The sequence below is a fragment of the Tachypleus tridentatus genome, chromosome 2 (genome assembly GCF_004210375.1).
Source record: "Tachypleus tridentatus isolate NWPU-2018 chromosome 2, ASM421037v1, whole genome shotgun sequence".
Taxonomy (NCBI): Eukaryota; Metazoa; Arthropoda; class Merostomata; order Xiphosura; family Limulidae; genus Tachypleus; species Tachypleus tridentatus.
In genome coordinates this window covers 86,977,394-86,989,830 of record NC_134826.1, presented here as the reverse complement: position 1 = coordinate 86,989,830, position 12,437 = coordinate 86,977,394, and the positions used below count along the sequence as shown (strand labels likewise).

Here is a 12,437-nt window from a genome sequence, read left to right as displayed (position 1 = left end):
GTCGACAAATATAGCTTCCGTGGATGTGTCTTCGCAATGTTGGTTTAAAACCAGCAAATTATGCGATATTTTACTTGTTAACTTTAAGAAAAGGATCATCAGTGGATGGTTGCACCACTGTACTCAGTTCTTATTGGACATATTTATACTCCGACTTTCCTTATGAATAGTAACTAATACACAGTTTCTCATGTTTTGTCAGAAAACTGATTCTGCATTTCTCATATTTTTTGTTTGTTTTCAGGGTCGGGGAAGGTTTAGACCTCTCTCTCAATCACTTTTTCCACTACTTTCTTCAGGGCTTTCTTTGGGGTATTCTGCCGAAGGGAAAATTTCCCGACTTCCCACCCTCTTGGCGGGCCTATCTGAACTGAGGCCCCATAGAAACCCATAATGGTGAAATTATTATAAAAATTACAGCTATGAACAGAGACGAAGGACTGATTAATTCGAGTAATATTCACGATTTTGTGCGACTATAACCTTGTTATAAATGTTATGTCATTTACACTGCTGTAACACAGCATGTTAGATGTTTATATATATAGTTTTTTTCCTGTTATCACAATTCTGTTGTAAGGTTATTCTATCGTTTGTGTGTTGTTTTTTTAATTCCTTTGGTGAAAACAATTCAGCGTTCAGTCCACGTAACGAGGGCAAATTATTTTCTCCTTTAAGGTTTCTAGAAGTTTTAACATTTGTACACTGTCGTAACTCGCTGTAGGCTTGCTTTACATAAGACATTCAAACCCCTAACAATATTAGGATTAATGTAAAATTAACTTGCGTATAACAAGTGAAGTATGATAATTAACACAGATACAAATATTTCGCGAAAATACACTGATTGATTTAACCCTCTAATTTGAAATAAACTTCACACCTATTTCCTGCTGATAATATAGCTTCAAATCTATGAAAAAAACTAGATTTCAACTGGCAGTTCACTAGACTTATTTAACGTCATCGTTAAGGTCTGCAGTTCCCTTTAACAAACAAACTACAACATTAACGATATAGAGCTTATATTATTATAGAACTTATTATAACAATAAGTTTTAATAATCCAGTAGCTCACGCCCAAACAGCTCAAGAGATGATGGAAGATTTATTGTTGTGATTGGCATAACAAGGTGTTTTCTTATAGGATCTTGTATTCAGAATAAGAAAATGATAGTCTTAGTTCAACCAACCAATGCACAAGTCCGAATATAACAGGATTTTGTTCATGTTCAAACAACACAAGATTCATTGAAAATATAATTTATTTATACAAAACAACTTTTGAAACCTAAATTACTAGTCATTCGATGCCCTAAGTTCCAAATGTGAACTGTGAAAAATATAGTAAATTGCAGCCGAATTTTGATCATTTCATAAATTTTCAATGTTAATTAAATAATCTAAGATATTTTTTTTCGTTTAATAGAATAATTGTGTACATACGACGATGTTTTAGTTCACCAGTTTTATTTGTTGTGTGTGAAATCGTGTATATTTAGGTTTAACATGGTATGTGTGGTGTGGCTACAGGTTCATCAAAGAAAAAACTACCTAAATACAACTTACTAATCCGGAACGTAACAGTAGAAACATGGCGAAATGTTTTTCATAACATTTGATAAATGGGAAACCACGTGTAAGTTGACGCTTCCAGGATGTAAAAAAAAAAAAAAAAAGGTCAGAGGTCGGTAAACTACAGATGTAACAAACTTAAGTAATTCTGAGACATACTGGTGGTAGCTACGTCACAAATGGACCAATTTTATGCTTAATAATAAACAAACAAAATATTCCAAGAAATTAAAAGTATAAGAAAAATCTAAAAGAAATTTCCAGAAAGTGATGTTGCACCACGTTGTACACAGTTACGGCATGAATTATTATGCTGAATGCCGAGAGAGGGATGAGTAATGCCAAGAATCACCTTTACTGTTCTTTTCTATATACAACTGAGGGTCAATATGTCTTAGGATTATTGAATAAAATCACTTAAAAGTAACAACGGATAACCAAAACGCGGAACTTAAAAAACGCTTATTTTTAAAACATATTTTAAAGCATAAAATAAAGTTTGAATAAAACTAAAGCTTAATTCAGCCGTTTCCACCCGCTTTTCCTTGGATCCACTTTTCTAGGAACTGCACGTATATGTTGTTGTTGTTTTTGTATAGTGAAGCCCCACCTGGTGGAAAAGTTGAGAAGAAAAGACAAGACTTGGATCCACAGCTTTCGAATTTGCCAGAAGATGATTTCAATCTCAAAATTGCATCTTCTGCTTTCGATAAAGCTGAATTCACATCTTAACTAAATTAAATTCGACATCTCTTCAGGACTGGAGAGAGCCTGAAGGAAACAAGGGTACTTTTCCACAGCTTCTAAAGGTAACCAAGACTAGAGAAAACAAGGAACTTTTCCACGGCTTTTAAAAGTAACCAAGACTAGAGACAACAAGGATACTTTTCCACAGCTTCTAAAGGTAACCAAGACTAGAGACAACAAGGGAACTTTTCCACAGTTTCTAAAGGTAACCAAGACTAGAGACAAGGGTACTTTTCCACAGTTTCTAAAGGTAACCAAGACTAGAGACAACAAGGAAACTTTTCCACGGCTTCTAAAGGTAACCAAGACTAGAGACAACAAGGGAACTTTTCCACGGCTTTTAAAGGTAACCAAGACTAGAGACAACAAGGGAACTTTTCCACAGTTTCTAAAGGTAACCAAGACTAGAGACAAGGGTACTTTTCCACAGTTGCTAAAGGTAACCAAGACTAGATACAACAAGGGAACTTTTCCACGGCTTCTAAAGGTAACCAAGACTAGACAAAAACAAGGGAACTTTTCCACGGCTTTTAAAGGTAACCAAGACTAGAGACAACAAGGGAACTTTTCCACAGCTTCTAAAGGTTATCAACACTAGATATAACGAGGAGACTTTTTCACAGGTCAATGTGTACATGTACTTGTGAATGTTTCAGTGTAATTACAACCCATAAACATGTAACAGCTGATATAGCATGATGTGGTGACCAACTTGTTGTACAGTACCTCCAACTACAGACTAAAGTATTAAACAAGAACAATAGAGAATGTCAGTAACTGTTACGAAATAAAAGGATCTTTACATCTGATTAATCAGTCTCTCAAACCATCCAGTCATTGTGCTATTGCTAGAAGGTTTGTGGATTTTATCTACAGATATATTGACTACAAATATAAAACAATTAACATTTCACTGCTTAGGCCACATTTGGAGTATTGTTTTCAGTCTTGGGCTCCTTACTTTAGATTGAACATTGAACTGTTGGAAAGGGGCTACCTAAGACGGAGAGCCCTCCTCTCCACCTTTCCTTCCAATGAAAAGTGATATTGTTAAGGGAATTGATAAGGTTGATGTATCTTTTTTTTTTTTTTTACTTAATGTTGAGAACTGTAAGACTATGAGATACAGATATAAACCTCAGCAGGATAAAAGTCCTCTTCAGGTATGACAACTTTATTTTTCCTAACAGGGTAATTAAGCTTTGGACTGGGTTGTCTTCAGATGTGGTAGATGCTGTTAATTTAATAAGGGAGTGTAGAGAAAAGCTATATAAGTATTTAAGTTATAAGAACTGACTTTGAGTTTTTTAAGTTTAGTTCGATATAGTGGACAGGATAGCTAAGACGGACCAGCATGTTCCTAATTGTACCTTTATTGTATGTCATGTTAATTTGAGGTATGAGATTATTTTCATTAACATTTCAATGCTTTGAAATTATCTTAGTTCTGATATTTACTTAGTATTGATATTAAAAATAATTATCGCTCAACAACGTTTTTGAAATCATATATTACGTTTTGCTTTTCTAAAGGGCGAGGCTTAGCACTATCGTAGAACTCAGGATTTTGGAGCTAACGATCCTGGTTTGAATTTGTGCCAGACAACAAATATTCTTCACGTTTTTTTTCTTTTTAAGTAAACAATAGAATATCTGTGTTCTGCCCACCACGTGTGTCTAAATATGGTTTTTAGTGTTGTAAGTCCAAAAACACATCACTGTGCCACTAGAGGACGCCTCGCACTTTGAGCTCGTGGAGAGTTATCTGTACTTTACATGACAAATTGCTTATTTAGACAAATGAACTAATACTTCTTCATATTTTAAGTCACTTGAAACAGTTTCGATGTTGTTGAAACTTTGTGTATATGACATAAAGCTTCACGTAAGACTATCTGTGCTCTGCCTATCACGGGTCTCGAAATCCAGTTTCTAACGGTATAAGACCCCAGACGTACCTCTATGCCACTAAGGGGGGGGGGGAGGCAAAGATTTTAAGAACGAAAACTTTTCCTATACTTTGTAACATAAATTATTAATGAAGAGTTACTACACTTGTTAGTCCTTTGAAAAGCTCGGCATGGCCAGGTGATTAAAGCGCTCGACTCGTAATCTGAGGGTCGCTGGTTCTAATCCCCGTAGCACCAAACATGCTCGCCCTTTCAGTCGTAGGGTGTAATAACATGTGGTCACTATTGTACAATAAGGTCCGGCATGGCCAGGTAGTTTAGGCGATCGATTCATAATTCGCGGGTTCGAATCCCCCTGGCACCAAACATGTTCACCGTTTCAGCCATGGGGGCGTTATAATTATGACGGTCAATCCCACTATTCGTTGGTAAAAGATAAGCCCAAGAGTTAGCGGGAGATGTTGATGATTAGCTTCTTTTCCTCTAGTCTTATAGTGCTAAATGAGGGAAAACTAGTGCAGAAAGCCCTCGTGTAGCTTTGCGCAAAATTTATAACCAACCAAATGTTTGAAAAGTATGACCAATTAATAAACAAATAACATGCAAATGACGAATTTCTTATGCTGGTCACTAACAATTTGCTTGCTAAACCTATTGAAGTGAAAGGTTTCAAACTAGTTCAGACGTTATGGTAAGGAACTTGTGATGTGGCGTACACCGAAATATTTTTGGGGATGGTAAATGTAAAACAGGCGATCAGATTTAACATTCTAATTCAACAGACTAAAATAATATATGTTATGTGTGCAAAACTACAGTTAACTAAATGACTAAAAGTATTTAGTTTAACTACAATCTTAGGTTTACATCGTAATACTTACAAGAGTGGGAGGCATATGTCTCCTCTCACCCCTTCATTTGGATGCCCATGGAATGTGAGGTTGTTTTGTTTTTTCATTTGCTATCTTGTTTCTTAATTGTGAATGTGTGTGGAGTAATGTTTCGTGTATACATTTCAGTTTTCACCAGTGTGTGTGGAGTAACGTTTCGTGTATACATTTCAGTTTTCACCAGCACTTTTTAGATACTTCCTCGCAATATTTAGGAAATCACCACCAACCAGTGCCCTCTGACAGAGATCATCGGTATTATTTAGTATTTCTATTGCACTTGTTGTTATTACAGCTGATAGTTAGTTAACATATGTTAAATACACTTATCATGTTTTAAGGCAACTTTCTCTTTTTGATTTGAAGCTTATATTGTGTAGATAGATAAATGCCTCTTAAATGTATTTACAAATATAGATTAGTGATTTTAAATATCGATTATACGCCGCCTATTACTGGATGGCTAATAGGTACTTAATGTGCAAAATAAATTTATCATGTTGCATGGCAATTTTCCCTTTTTATTGTAAGTTGGTATATACATATATATAAGAATATAGTTTTATGCTACTAAGGGTCGAGCCCCGGCATGGCCAAGTGTGTTAAGGCGTTCGACTCCGAATCCGAGGGTCGTGGGTTCGAATCCCGATCACACCTTTCAGCCGTGGAGGCGTTATAAAGTGACGGTCAATTCCACTATTCGTTGGTAAAAGAGTAGCCCAAGAGTTGGGGGTTGGTGGTGATGACTTGTAGTCTTACACTGTTAATGTAGATAGCCCTCGAGTAACTTCTGGTGGTTAAACTAACAGACATGTAATGTGTTGAATAAACTTATTGTACTCTAAGGTAATATTTCTTCTTATATTAAGCTGATTTTATGTAGTTAGCTTTAAATATGTTTGTAAATATAGCTTTATTCTATTAAATGTCGAGACCTCCAGTTATTCAACGGTAAGTTTACGGGCTTACAACACTAAAATTCTGACTTCGAATCACCCTATCAGGCACTACAAATATTGTGTAACTTTACTATACAGTAAACAAAGGAAACGATTAGATATCGCTGCTAGTGGTTGTAAGTGAAAGAAATCTTCATTAGTTTTTAATAAATGAAGGATCCGTGTTCTTCCATCTGTCACGTGCTAAAATCAACTCCTAGCGGAATTTACGACTTTTAGTAAGGTTTTTCTTGGAATATAATTTTACACTTAATTTGTACACGAGTATTCGTTTACTGTCTGTTTATTTGTTGTTTAGCACAAGGCTACACAATGAGCTATTTGTGCTGTGCCCGCCGAGGGAATCGAAATCGAATTTCTAGCGTTATAATCCTTCAGATTTGTCATTAAGTCACGGCGAGGATGGAGCAGGGGGACACCGAATAACAAGTATTGAGTGCTGATAAAACGTAATTTGATTTTTTTGTGTTTAACGCAGAGTTACCCGAGGGTCACCTGTGGTGACCTTTCCTAATTTAACAGTCATAATTGGAGGGTCTGGTTTGGTTTGTTTTGAATTTCGCGCAAAGCTACAAGAGGGCTATCTGCGCTAATTTAACAGTGTAAGACTAGAGGAAAGGCAGCTAGTCATCACCCACCACCACCAAATCTTGAGCTACTCGTTTACCAACGAATAGTGGGATTGACCGTCACATTATAATGTTCCCACGGCTGAAAGGGCGAGCATGTTTAATGTGAGTGGGGATAACTAGAGGGAAGGTAGTTAGTTAACACCAACCACCGCCAGTTCTTGGATTACTCTTTTTACCAACAATTAGCGGGATTGATCGTAACATTATAGCGCCCTCGTGATTGAAAGGGCGAGCATGTTTGATGGAAAGGGGGTTTGAACCCGCGGCCCTCGGATTACGAGTCGATTGCCTTCTATATGCCAAGTCATATTTTAATCCGATCGAAATCACAAATACACAGTAAGAACGAGCAAAAAAAATTTATTATTCATTTAAAACAACCACCACATTTTTAAACCCCAACTATTGCACTTTGGGCACTGAACATCAGATCTACATTTAAGAAAAAAATAATATATATATAAAATTCGTTTCGATTTTTTTCATGCTCATTATAATGATTTCGTGATATTCACGTGAGAATGCTCGAGATAAGCTTCAACCTGTTTTATTTAACACCGGGAAATAAAATGAAGAATCCAATTGCTGCTTTTCAAACAAATCAAGCAAAGTAAAAAATGAAAGGATAACAACGAAACGAGATGTAAAAGATAGTATTGTCCAACATAACTGTACACCTCCAGCGGGGACTCATTGCACTAATGACATGCACTCACAATATTGTTCAGAGCCAGCGAACATAATTCTAAATCACAAATTACAAACCTGGGAAAAACCAAAACAAACAGAAAGTAGATCTAGCAGTGTTTCACGGATCAACTTTGTGCTTCGACACCGGAATCATGTTATACTACTATTTTTGTCAAGAGCTTTGCTGTAGTCCTTTTTGTCATCTTTAATTGTTTTCTTCTTTTTGCTGTCCTTCCTCTGGTGCTTGTTCTTCTTCTCCTTCTTCTGGCTTTTCTTCCTCCGGTGCTTGTTCTACTTCTGGCTTTACTTCAGTTTCTGTCTGTTTTTCTTCTTCCGATTTTACTACGACTTCTGGCTTTACTTCAGTTTCTGTCTGTTTTTCTTCTTCCGGTTTTACTACGACTTCTGGCTTTACTTCAGTTTCTGTCTGTTTTTCTTCTTCCGGTTTTATTACGACTTCTGGTTTTACTTCGATTTCTGTCTGTTTTTCTTCTTCCGGTTTTCGTTCTTCTACTGGTTTTACTTCTGGATTTTCTACTACTTCTTGTACATCTCCATCTTTATTTTGTTGTATATCTTGTTGATCCTCCTCTGGTTCTGCCTGTTCTCGTTGTTCTTCTGGTTTGTATTCTTGCTCTTCTGGATGTTTTTCTATTTCTTGTTGCCCTTCTGCTGATTGTTTTACTTCTTCTAATGTATGATCTTCTTCTAAAGATATACTTTCTTCTGGTATTTTTTCATCGTCTAGCTTTCTTTCTTTTGCTACAACTTCTTTTAACTTTTCGTCTGCTGGTTGTTCCTCTTTCACTGCTGGTTGTTCCTCCGGAGAGTTTTGCTGTTGTGTTAGTTGGGTGGTTTGTTCTGTTGGGATTTTGTCCTCTACCTCGTTTACCACTGTCGTTTCTTCTGCTGTTTGCTCTTTGACTGATTCTACTGGCTCTCCTTGTGTTGGTTGTTCCTCAACTGTTTGTTTTTCTTCTGACTCCTTATTTATTGGTTCTACTGGTTGTTCCTCGTTGTTAGTTTTGCTAGTTTCCTGGGATGGAATATCTTTACTGACTTCTTTGTTGGCAACCTCTGTTCCTGTGGTTTTCTCTTCTGTTTCAGAGACATTTATGACTTCTTTCTTTTCCTCCTCGGGAGCTGTTTCTACTACAGGTTCGCTATCTTTATTAGTTTCGGGAACACTTTGAGCTTCCTCTTTCTTAGGTTCTTCAACATGGGGAATGTCTTTGTTGTCTGCATTCTCAGGAACAGTTGAAGGCTGAATATCTTCAACTTTCGCTTCTGTGTCCTCCACTTTACTTAAATCTTCTACAGTAGTGGTTCCTTGGTAGTTCCCAGGTCGGTTCAGAGACGCTATAAACAAATGAAAAAGACGTCTTAAATACATTAAGACTAGCAACATATTCACTTACACTTGTGACATCTGTCCACAGGCTAACTTTAGTCCAGAACTTATTTAAGTTTCCTTAACACGAAGTATTTCCATCTTGAGACACTACACAAAATATTGAAGTGTACGGTGATAGTTTCTGTTTCCTAATCAAACCATTGACATGCTAAAGAGCATTTGAATTCTACTATGGTGAGCCAGACACAATTTTTTTTATACAGGTGTTGCTCTCTACTGGTTAATATGGTAGTCAAAGTCTAGTTTTAATCTTCGGAGTTAAAATCTGTAACAATTTTAATCTAAAATTAATATCTTGAGAACTGGTATTAAGTAATGCTAGTCGATTTCCCGTGGCGCTAGTGCATTAGATCCACGGGTGACTTATTAATGACACAATATGTGCACCTTGAGAATCGAGAAAAATAAAGGTCTCTGTGACGAGAACTGAGGTGGAACAGGAAAATTGTGACTCATGTTGCAACTCTACATGCACACAGTATAAAAATTTTGCCAAGTTGGGGGTTTGCACATCGCGTAATAAAAAAGTATTTCCATTATCATATAAGCAAGAGATCCATTATAGTGTGATGTATATATGACAAATTAAGCTTTCATTCTATCTTTCATATAACTTTTTAAAAGTTATTTTAAAGAATTAAAAACATTGAAACTCAACTTTCATATCGATTCACTTAGTCATTAATACTTTACATTAACTAAAGTGTTTTTGTAATCTTTACTTCTATCACTAAAGAAACGACGGAAACTTTATAAAACATCCAATCGTCTCTATTTTATTAATTATTTTACGGCTTTTAATCTCTTCTTCTAACGTTGTTGTTTTGTTTTCAGGGCAAAGCTACACATTCTGCGCCCTGTCCGCCGTAAAGAACTGAACCCCGGATTTTAACCCTGTGAGTCCGTAGACCACCCGCTGACCTAACAAAGGGCCTTTTTCTGCGAATAAAGTTAAGAAATAAAATAATAAATTCAGTCGTTTCTCAGCTTGTTTCAAGTTCCAAGTGTTTAACTTAAAGTTTTAAAGTCCATATATCTGCGTGTTTCAAAATCCACGTTTGTTCATACGTTTTCAAATTCACTTGTTTGTCTGTTTATTTTAATAGCTAAATGTCTGTCCGTATGTTTTAAAATTAACATTTGTCTCCATGCTTCATGACTGCAAATTATCTGTTTTTATGTTATAAAAATTAATAGACGGTACTTGGACAATTGTAAGCTATTTAATCTAACAGTTTTATCCTTCTTTCAGAAATCTTGCTGTTAAAATCTAAATAGTCTTGCTTGACCAGTAGAGGGATTATAGTCATAAACTTAATCTTGCTTTTTAATCCACGCGATACGAGATTACTAAACGATAACCGTTCATTCAATTCGTTCCCTTAATATTAAAAGTAACGTTAAAAACAGTATTGATGCTGACTTGGTGTCTGTTAGTTCTTACTTAAAAATAAAAGTAACGTTAAAAACAGTATTGCTGCTGACTTGGTGTCTGCTAGTTCTTACTGATCGTTTACTCACCATTCTCGCAAGATGGAACCAGCGTAAACAGCAAAACCAGAAGACACAAACACGGAAATCTTTCCATTGTTAAAACCTGAAAATACAGGAGAAACTCGTCATTTTACTCAATTCATATCCTATCTGTTAGTTTCTGTTATTACTCTGCTACGAAACTTTCAATAACTTGTCTAAAACTGTTAGGTTTGATGTATTTGATCAGTACTTTAAAACATTCGGGTTTGATGTGTTTAAGGAGTATCTTACAACATGTGGGTTTAGTGTATTTAAAAAGTAGTTTAAAATTTAGGTTTAGTACGTTTAACAAGTAGTTTAAAACATTCATGGTTGTAATGTTAAAGACCTGCTATAGCATCTGGTGGTTCGTATCGTTGATTTTCATCTGATAATTTAATAGAGACAAGATCCAGAATAGATTTATATTTAAAAGCATTTAAAAAAATCACACTTGAAAGATATGTATACATACATATATCGTAAATCAGCTATGGCGTCTATAAATGTAGGTGTAATATTTCATTGTTCATTTATTTCTATATTAAATAATTACACGAATGATCAAATGTGTCAAATGATTACTGCGAAGGAAAAATAACCTTATAGATACAAAAAAACATTTGAAGAAATAATCTATACAGCAGTAAGAATGCACTATATTCAGGCTTAACACTTGTCGTCAAACTTTGTGTTGTATTAAAATTTGATTTTAAAACAAGGAGTAGAAAACGGTCACTTAAGTCCTGAACGTCTTACGTTTAAAACTGCCTTACAACCAATCGAAGAGAAACAGCGGTGTGTGTGTGCTGGTAATTTTTAAATCCAAATTCTAGTTTTATATCAGACCTGAAACAAAATCTTATAAACAGTCTATCCCATAACGTGAATTCGTGTGATGTTCTACTGGAAAAACAAACTTAAGCCCTTATGAAATCAAAGTGTTTGAATTTCGGCAAGTCACTCACATTCATGACACTACAAAACACTGAAGCTGAACACTAAGCCATCACGAGAATTTCATACGTGACATGAGAAATCATTCTAATTTTAGGATGACACGTGCATTACATGTTTTTCTTTAGTTGTTTTCTTTTAAATTCCTACAAGTCTTATCCGTGTATAAATAATTTTTACATTAATTTGTGTGATGTTTTACTGTAATACATCACATTCATCGTTATGTAACTTGTACCCTGGTTTTATTTGTGGTTTACGTGTTTTATGGAATGAGCATGTGTTAATGTTATATTCTCGTAATAAATTAAAGTACGAATCAAATCACCTAACACATCAAGATTTAAATATTGTAAACATCAACTAGGATTAGTGATATATGTCCAGTCATTTGAATGTTTAGAGACTGAACTACGATTTGTTATGGAAAGAAACACCTTAATGACCAGAAATTGGTCGAATCTTATCCCGTAATTAATTCGCCTAAAGCAGCCTTAAAAATGTATGCCAATATTAATTGAAAACTAAGACATACGGATTACCTCCTGTTCTCTAAAGCTAAAACATCCTTTGACCTACCTTTATATGCAGTACTCTAGACTTTCAAAAGCCCCACCTGTCAGCGAAGAATGGTACTCTGTTGAAAAGATCTCTCTATTTATTTGGAATCTTCAGGTAGCTCCGCCTTCCCATTTTCTCGTGCGGCAAGCTCTCCTAGAATCCACTAAATCTGCTTTGTGCTCCCTTGTTCGGAAAATTTCTCCTGAGAGGTGGTCATCTTCTATAGTAAAGTTCACCTGAAACGGATTCTACTAAACCGTATAATTAACCGCTTAGCGATCCGTAACATGTTTACCTGTTACGTTATGTGTTTTAACAGTACTATTGCTACTATTATCTATTCGCATAGATACAAAATAGAAAAAAAAAACACTTTATATTTATACTTCGGGTGAACCCTATATTCACGAACCAGACTATACGTATAATGTATCTTGTTTGTTTCGCTGGGGACGAGGGTCAACGGAATGAACAGAGGAGCCCCCAGCCGACAGGTAATGACAGTTCAGGTGAACGCACCGAAGGTCCACTGAAGAACGGATTTTCGGCGCCAGACAAAAATGTTAATTGAATTCCAAATAAATATC

The 12,437-nt window shown here is 35.7% G+C and overlaps 1 protein-coding gene across 1 annotated transcript; it reads right to left on the bottom strand.

The window, feature by feature from the left end:
* Positions 1-7,244: 7,244 nt before the first annotated feature.
* LOC143244414 (uncharacterized) lies at positions 7,245-12,021 on the bottom strand. Its single transcript, XM_076489029.1, has 3 exons — positions 11,869-12,021; positions 10,339-10,414; positions 7,245-8,762 (listed from the first exon to the last, which is right to left on the bottom strand). The coding sequence occupies exons 2-3, from the start codon at positions 10,403-10,405 to the stop codon at positions 7,609-7,611; spliced, it is 1,221 nt and encodes a 406-aa protein (XP_076345144.1). The 5' UTR covers positions 10,406-10,414; positions 11,869-12,021; the 3' UTR covers positions 7,245-7,608.
* Between the last annotated feature and the right edge of the window lie 416 nt (positions 12,022-12,437).

Coding starts and splice junctions, on each gene's coding strand:
- LOC143244414 (XM_076489029.1), bottom strand. CDS start 10,405: ATGGAAAGATTTCCGTGTTTGTGTCTTCTGGTTTTGCTGTTTACGCTG. Junction 8,763..10,338: donor GGTTCCATCTTGCGAGAATG/GTGAGTAAACGA, acceptor ATTTGTTTATAG/CGTCTCTGAACCGACCTGGG.